The 16176-nt window shown below is 38.4% G+C and overlaps 1 protein-coding gene across 1 annotated transcript; it reads right to left on the bottom strand.

Annotated features, from left to right (window-relative positions):
- Nucleotides 1-12676: 12676 nt before the first annotated feature.
- Nucleotides 12677-13276, bottom strand: LOC149211992 (uncharacterized). The gene has a single exon (XM_089388527.1). It carries the CDS (start codon nucleotides 13274-13276, stop codon nucleotides 12677-12679), a length of 600 nt encoding a protein of 199 aa, XP_089244653.1.
- Nucleotides 13277-16176: the final 2900 nt, after the last annotated feature.

Below are 16176 nucleotides of genomic sequence, written 5' to 3'. Positions count from 1 at the left end.
TAGCCAAGGAAAATCTATAAGAATACATGGCAGTTGGGCCTTGATTCTAGAAGGCCCCCCACACCAAAAAATGAAGTCTAATTGGGACTTTTAATTGGGGAGACTCGCTTGCATGTTGGCAGTATCTAGCACCATCAACAAGGTCATCCTTATATCATCTATGCACCTTCAACTCTATGATAACTGAGCATATTCATAATGAATGTCCCTTCTCCTTACTTCTTTGGGATAAAGGAGCCATGATCATTCGACAAACAAAAAGATCAAGGGAAGCATAAGCAATTTTGTAACAAAATGGGGAAAACCAACCTTCTCTCAACCTATTGTTACTATATCATGACAACTTATTCTTCAATTCATTTTATGGGAAACATGGAAGGAAAGAAATACAAGAATAGTTAAAAATATCTCATGTCAAGGAAAAATTTTCTGAGAAAGAATCATCAACTACATCAAATAAAAGAATGTGGCCACAAATTGGTCTCATAAGGCTAGGTTTGTAGCTATTAAGAGGCCTCAATCCTAAATTCCTCTGGAATCTCTCCTTTTGCTCACATAACTTCTATCACTACTTATCCCCCTAGATGCAACAATATAGATGATTGGATTCCACATCCTCCATGTTTGAAAAAGCTCAATTTTGATGGAGCTTCAAAGGTAGTCTAGGCTGTCAAAGTTTTGGAAGAGTTTACAAATATGACAAAGGAACCTTTCTCAAAATATATTCTTCTCAATTGGAATAAATAATAATAACTTAATGGAGCTCTTTTTCTTGTATTTTGTTTACAAGTAGCCATTAAAAATAGTTACAGAAATCTCATCATGGAAGGATATTCTCAAATGATTATCCAAATGGAAAAAATGTTAAAGCATGTATTTTATCCTTCTAAAGTATCAAATTCTTAGTCATTATAAGGGGGTTTGGAAAGAATTAAAACCCTTATCTCAAAACTTTTTACAATAACCCTTTCACATGTAAGAAGAACATTAAATAAACTTGTATATATATTGGCTAATAAAGACATTTATTTTGACAAGACACATCTTGATAAGTAGTGGACATTTCCCCTAAAAGCAGAATGTCAAAATGTTTCCTCGGAGGGTTTTTCTTCCCCACGAAAGGTGTCATATTGTCTTATCAATGGCTAAACGTAGGGCAGGAAATAGAGAGAAAGGTTTTAAAGTCCCACACACTTGGTAGTTATTAATGGACATGGATCATGTAGGTGAATTTATGATGGTTTTCATGGTTAATGAAGTTTTGGCTAGTTTTTCGATGACCTCTTAAATGTTCAATAATCATTGTGCTAGCATCAGTAGTGGCAACTCGAAAATCATGGCGGTGAATGGGAAGAATATTCAAGAAAATGATAATATGAGGAAGGAGTGGGTAAAGAAACTTGTATGGGTTTAGAATCATTACCCCTTTAGTATTCAAATTTTCTATTATGAGCAGTTGCTAGTTAGTTCAGAGGAAAAAGAGGAGGTGATTTTCTTAAGTTTTTTTAAATTTAGGCTAAGAAGGAGTTATGGAATTAAGATTTTGGTTTAAATATGTAGTTCTTCTCTTTGAAAATTATTCATTATTAGTGTTCCAAATATAATTTTCATTCTACAATAGGTAGCTCTTGGGTATGTTCTGTAAAACTCCTTCACAGGGAGTATATTCTTAGTTCTTAGGTGAATTCTCACTTTTCTCCTCGCTTCCCTTAGGCCATGTGTTCATAGCCTTCTCAATAGGGGTAAACTTTTCTATTTTTTATCTTCTCTCTTTACATTTGGTTGGCCCATGTCCTTGTTTTTCTTCATGTTTATAGTGCAAATTTCTTGAGGACTTTTTTGGTACCTCCTCTTTGGCCCTTTATTTCTCTTGGTTTATGCTCAGCCTATAGGCAAGTGTTGCAGCCTCATATTATCTTAAATTCTTGTTATTATGATTTGTATCCATTTAATTTTCATATTATGCCTTGGGTATGTGTTCCTCTTAGTCATAGGTCCCAATTATATGCCCAACCTTCCCCTTCTCTGAGAGCTTAATTGTCTATGGAGCACTTGTGCCCTTTGCAGATAATATTCCTATGGATATTTACATGGAAATAATTCAGGTTGAGGAGGAAGTAAGGGTGGAAAATAGATTCATATTAGATGTTGAATTTTAGGAATAGGTTGGCAAAGAGGTTGGCTGTTGGATACTAGAAACTAGAAATACACACATAAGACAAACCGAGTATATGCATACTATGGACCTATATTTGAAATTCAAAACCATCATGGGAAAGGTGCTTGTGGATTGGTTGAAATCCCAATAGGAAATCCACTTAAATATAGTTGAGGTCCAACTGTAAAGGAGGAAACTCAGTGACAAGGTAATTTCCTTTCTAGCAAAGAATGTTTGTTTGATTTGGAATCCTACAACTCAAAGGAGGAAACTGAAGCACCTGCCACCACTATACTTATGGACTCTCCATCAAGTTAAATGCCCATATTGTTTATTTTTGTTTCTTGCATTAGGATTAGTAAGGCTCCTAATCATAGGTTAGATAAAACTCGCTATTGTATCAAAATTATATACTCTTTTAGATTTTTTGATATTTTTTAAGGAAGGATATCACGTGTTCCATTAATATGATCATAAAAAAATTTATTCGTCATTGGTTTGGTTTCCATAGTGGCATATTGGTAGTTATATAAAGAACATGTTCTTTAATTTTTTCTACCTATTAATATAAAGCTTTGTGTAGCCTTAGAAAAAAAAACCTAACAAGTGCAAGCCCCTGGGATGTAGATAAGTTGATGATAGGGTGTATTGTAAAGGCACTCCCTATGTAAAGGTCACATGTTCAAACCTCCACTTACCCATGTCCACAAAAGGTTATATGTTGGAACGTATAGGTTATATTGGTAGTAGATGGAATTGACCTCATTTCACGAGTAAGAAACAAGCCTAGTTTTTAATTCCCCTAGTCACAAAATAAAAATAAAATAAAGAAAAATTAATAGGTGATTTTCGCTCTCTTTTTCGTAAGTTAATATTTGTATTTCCTCATAATGCCATAATATCAAAATACATCAGTTAGATAGTCATATATTAAACATGTTTCTCTATAGGTGGTTTCAATTTGACCTGAGAGAAACCAAATAGTTTTCGTCATTTATGGAATGAGTAAATTGTCCAAAATACTACCATATTCAGCGACACAAGTGTATCTACTACAATATTGTAATACAAACAACTACCATTAGACATTACAACAATTCAGGAATCTGAGGAGGTAACTAGCACAGGGCCTTTGGAGCTAGATATTTGAGGAGTTGGATGGTCAACATCACACTGGAGGTGGTTCTCTAAACATGTTAGCTTGACATATAGTCCCTATTTCTCTAAGCATGTTTGATGCCTTCCATGGGAGAAAATATGTTATACCTTTCCTCTTGTTTATCTTTTAAGACCCTACCCATTTAAGTCTGCATCTTCTAATGAAGAGCTATGGAGTTAAGGCATTGTTTCCTTCTTCCCCTAGTATGACAAGGATTAAGAACCCAATGAGAGACCTCCTCCATTATCTATAAATATGAAAAACATTGGTTGTCCATAATAGTAAGGAATTCAAGATGACGGATCTTGTTTCATGTTTCGGGAGGAACAACCTAATGGAAAGTGTTTGCAACTTATTGCACCTATTACTGGGTACGATACTAACCCTGGGGTCCCGACCAACCCCTCCATGTTAGCTACGCCTACATTGTCATTGCATGTTGTATAGAAAGACCCCACATTGGGGTTCCATATAGAGTTTAATATGGAAAATGGGACTAGAAGAAAATATGGATCAAAACTAGCCGAAACAGAGAATGGAGTAGGTAAAACAACATAGGACAGAAGAATTGGCAGGCAGAGGATAAGCTAGTTCACCACATACCAAGGACAAATCAAACTATTAGTTTTAAGTCACTCTCTAGGTAGCCATAAGCCTACTAGAATAATAATACCCATAAAATGAAGACCAACCAACTGTTGGTCACTATAATTGCTTATTTAATTAAATAATCAAGTGGTACATAAATTGTTAACCCAGGGAGGTTTGTTTATTTCAAAGGCAATCACACATTGTATATGCTCAATCTCAAAAGAAATCCAAAGTTGTAGTAAAAGTTACACTAATCACACCTTGCTTTGAACAGACTGAAGCTCTACTTTGAATTACAGTAAAAGCAATCTTTCTATTGCAGAATTCAAGATTCAAAGGAAAACAATTATCAGAAGAATCCTAGATTATATTAAGAAACAACAACCTAGGAAAAAGGAACCTTTCAACAATCTGCAAAAGAAAAGACTAACTATGCTGTAACAAAGAACAAGACCCTATTCCCCAAAGTAGGAATCTTCAGCACCTGTCTCTAACTATCACACTTTCATAAACTCATTCGACAAACAAAATTACCAATCAAACTGAACAACAATTACCTAGGAATGAATTGTATGAAAACGATGCAACAATAAGTTGAAACAGAGTTTCAACAACAGATAGCAGAGTTCTAACAAGGCATGAATAAAAACAATAATTAACACACTACAGAAACTAATGGGTGAATCTTGTGAGGAAGGTGGGCCCTCTCCTTCTCACAAGATTCCCCAGAAATGAACAGGAACTAAGAAGAAGTGCTCAAAGTGATCTTTTATTCATCTGTCAAATGTAACATGTTACAATAAAAATAAACATGCTCCTTCTCTGTAATTCCCTTCTAGCTAAGCCTTCCATATTCTGTCATCCCCCTCTAATGCTGATTTCTCCTCTATTTAAAGAGGAGAAATCCTCTTAATACAATGATTACATGTGTACATACAAATCCTATTCTTAGTTTGATCTAATCTTCTATGCTGGAATAGGATATTCCAATCTTCCATAGCAAAATGTTGTTACAGTGGTTGTAATGGTGTTGGCTTTGAGGTACAGCTATTGTGGCCAATGTAACAACTCCTTTAATTATCCTTTCTTGTTACTGTTGTATATGAAATACTGTTTCAGCATCGTAAATCACAGACTGTTTCAGCATCGCAAATCACAGGCTATTTCAGCATCGCAGATCACGGACTATTTCAGCATCGGGATTTGCGTACTATTTACTGTTTCAGCAACGTGGTCTTCAAGCAGCAACGATATATTAATTGTAGTCTTCAAACTATTTTAGCAACTATTTATTTCTGATTAGTGGCTAAGTATGAAAGTAATGTAAATTTACATGTAAAACAATTTAAACATATAGCAAGGAGAAGAAACATTATATACCTTTGGAAAAATAGATTAAGGTGATAATGTAGGCTTAAATATGAGTGGGAAAAGGATGTAATGATAGCAAAAAGTATGAGAAAAAAAGTACATTATAGGGTCCTAACATCCCCCCCAACTGAAAAGGTTGCATGTCCTCAGGCAACTTCACTCTAAATCAGAATCCGAATACTGACTCTTGGCATGAAAATTACTTAGGTAGTAGTTGTAGAAAGTACTGTCTGTTGGAGCTCTGAATCCTTGAACATGTTGTAGTCTTTGCCAAGTTGTTGCTTCAACTTTCTTGGGCAACCTATGGTGAGCCTGATACTTTTTTGCTGGCATCCACAGAATGGGAAAATGGAACTGATAACCTATCCAATTTACAGCACATTGCTGAACACATTTGATGTAACTGGGTACCCGGGAGATTGCTGTCTCAAGATTGGTAGGACTAAAGGGATTATGTTGCTGCCTTTCCTCAGAAGATTGTTGCCAAAACATGTTATTTGCTTTTAGGGCAGCAGTCTCTTTGGATTTAATAAATCATTGACAATCCTGAAGTACTGTTACCTGTAGTCGCCGCATATGTCGAATCATCCCTGGTTTTTTCAAAAATTGATAATATTCTTCAACAAAGGTGGCAGCGTTCTATGGTTCTGACCGTATCCAAAGGAGACGGTTATCTTCATTATGCTTGGCAGCTAGAAAAGCACTCTGCCACGTAATCTGGTTGGCAAGAAAGGAGGCGAATGCCCGAATCTGGATATCGCCAACAAGAGGATTAAGATTAAGCTATCTGTTCTCAGGAATGGCTTCATTATGAAGATATAACTCACATAGTAGATGTTGATCACTGGTAGAGGCTTCTGCAAAAGTTTGAACAAAATCTGCTGGTTTGATCACTGCATAGGGTCTTCCATCTTTGATTGCTTTCATCTGAAAGAATGCAAGTCATTCTGTAAGGAAAAGAGAGTAATTTAGAGATGGTTTCCTAGCAGCCAACAACTTTTGTGCCAAATCGAACATCAGGAGCAATTTGCTTTTTAACTCCTTATTCTGCTTCTTATGGGCACGAGATTCTTGGAGTGTTTGCTCCAAAGCTTCCCAGTTTGAATATATGTGGTTCAGCCAAAGTAATTTGTGCTCCTGCAAGATTTTGTGCTGTGTAATAGTAGACTCCTTCTTCCATTTGTTCATTATTACCTACTCATTCCATGGTTGAGTTTGTGTTCCAACATTGCGAGTGGTAAGCTGAGGTAGAGTCTGAGTAGAGGTACTAATAAAAATAGGAGCTTCAGATTGGACAATTGTATCAAGAGGCAGAGTTTGAACATCTTTACTAATAAGAACAAGAGCTTCAGATTTAACAGTTGTTGTAGGCCAGGGTTCCTATAGATTAGCTTCGCTTTTTGGAATTTTTGAAGGTCCTACTGGTTCTTGTGTAACAGTAGGGCATTCCTTTTCTTTAACTGCAAAAGACGTAGATGCAGGGGAAGCTCCAAGCATTGGGATTTGAACCACTTTGTAGCCTACTTGATCATAAATATCCCCACATTGGCTGCACATATACTCTCTATACTGATCATCTTTTGTGTTTTTCTCTGCCATGGCCGCTGCGCGAGCTAAGGTATACAAATTAAGTTCCCTGTCATAGGCTTCTTTTTCCATTACCAGCTCTTGCTTGTAAGCTTCTAGTTCTGATCTTAGAAACTCATTCTCTTGTAAGAGAGAAGCCATTGTTGGTTCTGGTTGTTGATCTGTCATAGGTGTATCAAGAGGGGTGATTGGTTTTTGTGTAACAGTCACAACCTCAGTAGCTGGTTCTTGTGGAGCAGCTACAAAATCAGCATCTAATTCTACTTGATGTAAAGAAAATAATGTTGCTGCACCTTGGGCATCTGATTCTTGTATTTCCAGAACAAAATCAGCAGTTGGTTCTTGTGTTTTAGCTATAGCTAGTTCTTGTGTAACAACTATAGTTGGTTCTTGTGTAACAACTACTGAATGAGTAGTTGGTTCTTGTGTGACAACTACTGAATGAGTAGTTGGTTCTTGTGGAGCAGCTACTGAATGAGTAGCTGGTTCTTGTGGAGCAGCTACTGAATGTAAGGAAAATGATGTCGCAACACCCTAGGCATCTGGTTCTTGTGTTTCAGTGCCCGTGGGTGGAACAGGTAAAAATTTGGGGATTTGGGAGGGTGGAGGTGTACGGGGTTTTAGCAGGATGGGTTGGGGATTTAGGGTAGTGGCAGTAGTTGCTGCTATGGTTGAAGTCCTCATTCTTCTTCTAGGTAAAAAGGAAGAAAAATTATCAATTTGCTCCTTTCTTTTTCGAGTAGATTTTTCCTCAGTAGTGGAATGGGGAGGGCTATCAGAAGTGGTTGTTGCTTTGATTGAACCCCTCGTTCGCTTTCTAGATAGAAAAGCAGTAGTAGTTTGCTTCTTTCTTTTGCGAGTGGGTGTTTCCTCAGTGATGGAGCAGGGAGGGTTATCTTGAGAATCATCACTAAGGATATCAACAGTAGGAATAGATGATTCTGGTAAATTGTGAGGTGGACTTGGTATGGTAGGAGGGTCAATTGGATCAATTGGGTCTGTAGGCGGGTTAATAGGTATTTCCGGAGGGTCAGGAAGGTTTTGTGGTTGCTCTTCATGAGGGTTTTTAGGGTGTTCAGTAGCTTCCTGAGGGTTTATGGGTGGATTGTTTAGGGGAGGGTTTTGTTGGGCAAAACCCTTTTGGATGAGTAATTGAACAAGACAGTGATGGGTGAGGGAAAGGAGGGGGTTTTTAACCTGTCTACAATAATGCGACATATTTCTAAGACATCTGAGTAGATAGTAAGGAATATTCACCAGTCTAGCATGTCGTAAATGAGATAACAAGACAAAGTCGTACTGGTAAACTACCTGGTATCGGCCTTCACAGGTAAGGTAGTGCTTGACAAACTCTGCAACTTTTGGCCAAGGAGGCAGCAATGAGCTAAGTCGAACACCCTGGGCTTTAGGCTCAACTTGTTCTCCTGGCAAGAGAAAATCTAGCTGGGCATTAAGAATAATGTGTTTGCGGCTGAACCAACGAATGCCTATGACGGGAAGACCCAAAACCTATGCTATATCATCCTCTGTGACTGAAATCTGAACCCCTTGAACAATAGAATGATCTTCTTGAAGATTCCGAGCAAATTGAAGAACCTGTTGTTGATCAAATCCCTGGAGCCTCTGAAAATAACCCAGCCAGCCTGCCTGCTGAAAGATTTGGTAGACTTCTGGATACAATTCTAGCAGGGTTGTTGTGGTGGGTTCGTATCGTATAATAGGACCTCCCATAGCTATTCAGCTCAGTAAAATGCACAATCACAGAGCCGAGTAACCGCACCTGAATAGAGTAAGTTTTTTAGATGAGGACATGTAAATTATGGTGAAAAGGCTAGATAATGGGTAAAAAGGAGTGATGGTAGTCAATCCGTGTGAAATGATGGCATAAAGTTTCGATACTCCCCCCAACTACGGCTAAAATAATGAATTTAACTATATGGGGATCATGGTAATAATGAATCGGCATCTTCTCATTAACTACAGTTTAATTGTATTTACATATAAAGTTGACATTAATTCGTACTTCGAAAAAAATATAGTGCTTGTTCATAATAGATTTGTAATAATCATGGAAGAACTTCAGAATTATGAGAGAAATTGTACCAAGGGTTTGTTTAATCATGGGAGAAGGTAGTGAAAGGACAGAATGTAGCATGAAAAATATGAGAAGTGAGAGAAAAAGAACTGAAGAAGATGTTTGTATGACAGGAAACGCTGAATAGTCATGTCTTAGCAACGAAAAAAATGGGCATTGTTGAAAAGTGGTGTTTCAGCAACAGGAAAGGAATGGAAAAATGTTGTTGGAGAGTGATGTTTCAACAATGGAAAATATTGCTGAAGAAATGGTGTTTCAGCAATGGAAAAGATGGGGAAAATGTTGCTGCAAAGTGGTGTTTCAACAATGGGAAAATGGGGAGAAATGTTGTTGAAGGGTGATATTTCAATAATGGAAAATATTGCTGAAGAAATGGTGTTTCAGCAATAGAAAAGATGGGGAAAATGTTGCTGCAAAGTGGTGTTTCAGCAATGGGAAAATGGGGACAGGGAATGGAAAGGAAAAAGAAATGAGAGGGAATGAATGATGGGGATGTTGAAGATGAATGGATTGAAGAGAGAGGGAGCAATGCTTCACAAGATGAAGCTTGGATCTGCTTGTAGTAAGATTGTCCTTTCTTGGTAGGGATTTTCTGGATCGAGAATCTGCAAAAGAATCAATTGTAACATGCCATCCCTTGGCAGGGATTATTAGTAAAAGAAATTTTAATCTAATACTAAAAATAAAATTCAGAAAAATTAAATGCAATGAGGGGCAGGAGGCTCCTCTAAAAAGAGATAATGTGAATCTGCCACGCATGTGGCCTTAAAATCTTCTTTGGAAATGGGGCGCTGGTACAGACGGAGCCGATGACCATTTACTAATAACGGTGTTTTAGAGTCATCAATTATTAGGAGCCTTACTGTTCCATTGGGGAAAACAATATCCACTTCGTAAGGTCCTAGCCATCTTGTACGCAGTTTCCCTTGAAATTATTTAAATCGAGAATCATATAATAAAGCCCACTTACCTTTTTGGAATTTCTTGTGATTGATGATTTTATCATGCCATTTTTTTCTTTGTTGTTGAATCATAGTTGTATGATGAATGGCATCTAATATTTTTTCATCCAATTCATTAAGCTACTACAACCTGGCTGTCTGTGCATCAGTCAAATCAAGGTTAACAGCTAAAGCAGTCCTTAAGGTTTTGATTTCAAATTCCACAAGAAAAACAACACTTTTACCATAAACTAATTCATAGGGATAGAATATTGTAGTGTTTCTCCATGTAGTTTGTAAGCCCACAATGCTTCAGGGAGCCTTTGAGACCAATCCTTTCGGTTTTCCTTCACTGTTTTTGTTAGAATGGCTTCTATTATTTTGTTTGTGGTTTCCATTTGTCCATTGGCTTGGGGGTGGTATGGTGTAGTCATTTTATGATGAATATTATATTTTTGAAGGGTCGCTTTAAAACCATGAGAGGTGAAAGGAGGTCATCCATCTGTGACTAATTCTCTAGGCACTCCAAATCTGACAAAGATATCTTCAAATAAGAAAGCTAGAGCAGCTTCTTCAGTAGCTCTAAGGAGTGCTTTAGCCTCCACCCATTTGGTCATATAATCTGTGAAGACTAATATATAAAATCTTTGATTGGATGGAGGGTTAATGGGTCCTACAAAATCTAAGGCCCGTTTCTCAAATGGTTCAAGTACTACCTGAGGGTTTAATGGCATTTCATCTCTATGATTAGGTTGACTCATTCTTTGATAGTTGTCACAGGCCCGAACATATTTCTTTGCATCCTTAAAAGCGAGGGCCAATAATACCCCATCCTGAGAATTTTATGTGTCGTTCTTTTGTCAGCAAAATGTCCTCCATAAGGGCCAGCATGACAAGCTTTTAGTATATCATAAACCTCATCTTCTCGGTGGGATAGGTGTGGTGGTAACTTCTCTGCAACCAAATAATTGGAAATGTCTGCATACCATGGTGAGTGAGAAGATACTGCAAATAAATATTCATTAGGAAAGGAATCATCTACTAGAGTATTATCATCAAGTGTTAACTAAGAAAGAAAATCAGCAACTACATTTTCTTTTCCTGGTCGATCTACAATTGTAATATCAAATTCTTGTAATAATAATAACCATCTAGTGACTCGAGCATTTGTGACATATTTTTTCATTAAATATTTAATAGCCGAGTGATCAGTATGGAAAAAAGTAGAATAACCAGTGATGTAGAGTCGAAATTTATTAATAGCATAAATAACTGCTAAAAATTCCTTTTCTGTAACTGTGTAGTTAAGTTCAGCAAGAGTCATATTCTTACTAATGAAATAGATAGCATAGGGGAGATGATTTTCCTCTTGTCCCAAGATAGCTCCAATTGCAGTATCCAAAGCATCAGTTGATATATGAAAGGGAAGTGCCCAATTAGGTCCCCTTAGAATAAGAGTTGTAGATAACTGATGTTTAAGTGCATCAAATGCTTCCTAGCAGAGATTAGTCCACTTGAATTCAACATTTTTCATAACACAAACAAAGAAGAAGCTATTTTGGAAAAAAATTTGATAAATATTCTATAGTATCCAACATGTCCTAAGAAACTTCTCACTTCTGTTTGGATTTTGGGAATAGGAAGGTTCTGAATGACTTGTATCTTGGATGGATCTACCTGAATTCCTTGAGATGAAATAAAATGTCCAAGAACCACTCCTTCAATCATCATCATATGACATTTTTTGGTGCTTAAGGAGAGGTGGGCTTGTATGCATTGGTTAAGTACTTTCTCAAGATTTTGTAGTGCCTCCTCAAAAGAGACACCATAAGGGGTGAAATCATCCATAACAATTTCCATAGAGTCATTAATCATATCGTAAAATATTCCTATAACCACTCTTTGAAAGGTTGCTGGTGTATTACATAGCCGAATGGGAGGAATTTATAAGCAAAGGTTCCCCAGGGGCTAGTAAAAGTGGTCTTATCTTGGTCTTGGGGTGAAATTTTGATCTGGTTATACCCACTAAAACCATCTAAGAAAGAGAATAATTTCTTCCCTAACAAACTATCTAACACCTAATCAATGAATGGTAACGGAAATTAATCTTTTTGAGTGGCTTTATTTAAGGCTCTATAATCTACACACACTCTCCATTTCCCATTTTTCTTAAGAACTATTACCAATGGGGAAACCCATTCACTGTCAGATATAGGATATATAAACCCTACATTAAGCAATTTTTGAAGTTCCTCTTTAACAATTTCCCTTAAATTAGGGTTCATTCATCGTTGAGGTTGACAGATCGGTTGACAATCTTCCTTGATATAGATATGGTGAGTACATAATTTAGGAGAAATTCCCTTCATATTTGTATAGTCCCACGCGAATGCTTCCTTATTTTCAAGAAGTAACTTCATTAATTGCTGTGTTTCAGTAACTTTCAAGTTAGGGTTTATATTTAGTGTTTTGCCAAGTTCAATTTCTACTGGTATACTTTTAGAGGAGACGGTAGCTAATGTTTGAGGTAGGTCTTTAGAATTAAGATTTTCCTAGGTATCTGACTCAAAAAGTGTAGCTAGCTAATTATGTGTTTCTGGAGTCACAGAGGAGGGTTCGCAAATAAAATTATTAATTACTTCATCCTCAGTGGTATCTTTAAGGCTTAAATCTTGTCCGATAGTCAAGATAGGTTGAGTAGTTTGATCATCATAGTCCACCCATAAGGAATTATCATTATTAATCAAGGGTGTAGCGTGAGGGTAGAGAGTAAGCTATTTGGTCTCATATCCATTGGAAATTGTCATTGAACCAGATCTACAACTAATAAAGGCATCTGCTGTGGCTAGCCAAGGCCTACCCAAAATTAGAGGATGACCCCCCAACTTTGTTTTAGGTTGTAATACCACAAAATCAGCTGGATAATTCCAGGACTCAACTGAGATGATTAGGTCTTCAATAACTCCTTCCGGTTTGATTGTAGAATGGTCAGCTAATTCTAGAATGGTTGGGGTATCTCTGATTCCATTCTTCAGTTGTAACAGTTGTGAAGTTTCAAGAGTCATAATATTGATAGCAGCGCCTAAGTCTACCAGAACTTGAGGAATTACTGTTTTTCCAATTTTCACTGTGACAGTAGGATGGTCGGGATCACCATATTTAACTGGAGGAGCTTTACCCGACATTAGTGCAGACAGATCACCCATGACATGAACTGTGAGGGGATCTTTAGTTTTCCTACCGGGTTTCTTAACACAAATGTCTCGCATAGTTCTGGCATAAATTGGTACATCTCTTAGTGCTTGTAATAGTGGAATTTTGATGTAGAGATTTTGTAATTCCCCTAGAAGATTGAAAGCAGGTGGCTCAGGCATTTTAGTCAAAGCTAAATGCTCAGGGAATGGTGGTTCTGTTGTTTCAGCAACAGTATTAGAGGGTGGTTGTACCTCTTCAGGTGAATCATGCTTTTTTATTTCTTCTTTATCAGAATCAGAAGAGGTAACATCATCAATGATAGGTTCTACTATTTTCCTAGATCATAAATGAATATCATTGCATTGTGTAGGGAAAACAGAAAGTATAGGCTGGTTTTGAATATCAATAAATTGCACAGCCTTATTATTAGGGTTGGGGTTAGGTTGTACAGGTAGTTGGGGCTGCATCATTTGATTATTCTTTGGAGCACCTGATGGTAAAGGGAGTGGTTGCTGAAATTGTCATTGAAATTGAGGAATTTGAATTAGAAACGGGGGTTTGTAATATCCCTAACCCGGAATAATCCTCAAACCCCAGCAAAACTCCAACAAATATGTGCAAATGATATAATAACGCAGAAATGACAAAATAACAGTGGCACAACATATAATAATGTAAACAGGAATTATAAGCAAAAACTCAAGAAGTGCAGCGGGAAATGCCAAGCCATTTTATTATATTGAGCAATAGAATGAGTACAAGAGGTGATCAGATAGATGGCACCTCGACTTGCACAAGGCAAGTGAAGAAATACTCTCAGAATAACAAGGAATGGCCTCTCTGCGTGTATGTTGCTGGCGAACTGTCATGCTGCTGCTACTACTAAAAAACAAATAATGATTTGGGACTTCCCCTCCTCAGAAAATGTTGAAACTTTGGAATCGGGCTATACTCCAAAAACCCAGAAAAACCCAGAAATCTCTCTTGGAATAGCCAACCCTCGAAAATCACCCCCTTGGGGTTTTCCGCAGTTCCTTAGTGCTCCGTGCTGCCACTGGAGGAAACCCCTCTAAAATCTACCTGAAACTCTACCAAAAATCCTCCTGTAGGTAAAGGCTGGTCCCCTGCTCAATCACCCAGCATGAATCCTCCTGCAAAAACCCCAATCCAACACTGTTGCCAAAAAGAACTACGTCCCTCTCCCATTGTTGCGCATTCCTCCAAAATGCTGCTGAAAATGCTGCTGGAATGCTAATAAAACTACTACTGAAATGCCATAGGAAATAAATTTCCCGAGAAGGCACTCGAAGTCCCCCGGGGCTAAGGGTGAGATCTCTGAACGGAGACACTCAATGCACTAAATAGTGCTGCAGATTAGCTAAACAGCCAACGTGCTCAGAAGTCTAAACGACTAGCTCCAAATGCACATAACTGAATGATCCAAAATGAGGGGGCTCCTCTCTATTTTATAGTCTCTGCCTCTCACAATCCCTAGGCTCACCTCCTCCTGCGTGATTCCCCTCTTGCCATGTGTTCTTCCCTCCTGCGCAGTCCCTCCATGTGTCTGCGTGGGCCCCATTTCTGTATCCCCCTTTGGCCCCCTTGGCTCCTCCTTAAGTCACAATGTTGTGCTACTAGGAAGTGACTTTTTATTCTTAAAGTGAGTTATGTCCCCTGTCCTCACTTTTTATTTATAAATAACTATAGAAGGAAAAAATTGGGCAAAATTGAATATTCCAATTAGCCATGGCTAATTAGGAATATTACGGTCTCCCACGAAAAAATGTTGCTTGTCCTCAAGCAACTGAAGTGAGGGATGCTGCAAGATCTTCTCACTCTCCCAAGTGGCATCCTCATCCGACAAACTCTTCCACCTCACCAAGAATTCCCAAACTGTCCTGCTCCATAGTTTCCTCTCCCTGGTATCAATGATAGCCTTCGGCTACAATACCAAATGCCCCTTGTCATCCATGGGTGGTAGCTCATCTGTCACTGTCACCTAATACCCCAATGCCTTTTTCATGCATGATGCATGGAAAATGTTATGAATCTTGCTACCTTGGGGCAGCTCCAACTCATATGCAACCTATTCAACCCTACGTATCACCCTATACAACCCATAAAAGCGGGGTTTTAGCTTCTCAGCCCCCTTTTGCTTTAGTGATGACTGTTGGTATGGCTGTAACCGTAGGTAGACCATGTCCCCTACCTCGAACTGTCTCTCCACCCGACCCCTGTCGGCATACAGCTTCTGCTGGTTCTGTGCTATAGCCATGATATCCTTAAGAGCTCGAAGAATATCCTGACTCTCTTGGATCCATATCTTGGCTCTGGGAGCCTTGCTATCACCAAACATCACGTCAGCAAAAGATAAAGGATGATACCCATATAAGATATAGAATGGTGACATACCAATGGACATGTGATGTGAATTATTGTAGCAGTACTCCCCTAGATGCAGCCACCTCAACCATGCTCGCTGTTGCCCACTGACATAGTTACACAAGTAGACCTCTAGCCACTTGTTAACTATCTCTATCTACCCATCCATCTATGGGTGATAACTGGTACTCGGTGTCAACTCCGTCTCCACCAACCGTAAAATATCCTGCTAAAACCCACCCATGAAATGGTTGTCCCTATCACTGACGATGGTCTTAGGAAGACCATGTAGCCTGAAGATATCTCTAAAGAATAGCTCGACCACCTGTGCTGCTGTATAGTGTGCAGATATGGAAAAAAAGTGTGCGTACTTCGTCAGTTGGTCAACGACGACAAAGACGCAATCCTTTCCCTATACCATGGGCAACCCTGTGATGAAGTCCATCAAAATACTCTCCCGTTTCCCCTCCAGAATGGGAAGAGGCTGCAATAATCCTGCGGGATGGCTCATCTCTCCCTTGTTCCTCTGGCAAAAATTGCACTCTCGGATGTGCTGGAGTACATCCTCCTTGAGGCCCTTCCATAAGAACCTCTCCCTAATGGCCCTGTAGGTTTTGGTAAATCCCTGATGTCCTACCAACGGTGAATCATGTGATGCCTAGAGTATCTTCTTCTTGAGCTGAGATCCCTCAGTCAA

The sequence above is a fragment of the Pinus tabuliformis genome, chromosome 1_1, assembly GCF_031772625.1.
Source record: "Pinus tabuliformis cultivar Carrire ecotype Pingquan chromosome 1_1, CPIR1, whole genome shotgun sequence".
NCBI classification, from domain to species: Eukaryota; Viridiplantae; Streptophyta; class Pinopsida; order Pinales; family Pinaceae; genus Pinus; species Pinus tabuliformis.
This window is presented reverse-complemented; position numbering and strand designations above follow the sequence as displayed.

What these genes read in the sequence shown, in the direction of transcription:
- LOC149211992 (XM_089388527.1), bottom strand. Translation starts at nt 13,276, where the DNA reads ATGCCTGAGCCACCTGCTTTCAATCTTCTAGGGGAATTACAAAATCTC.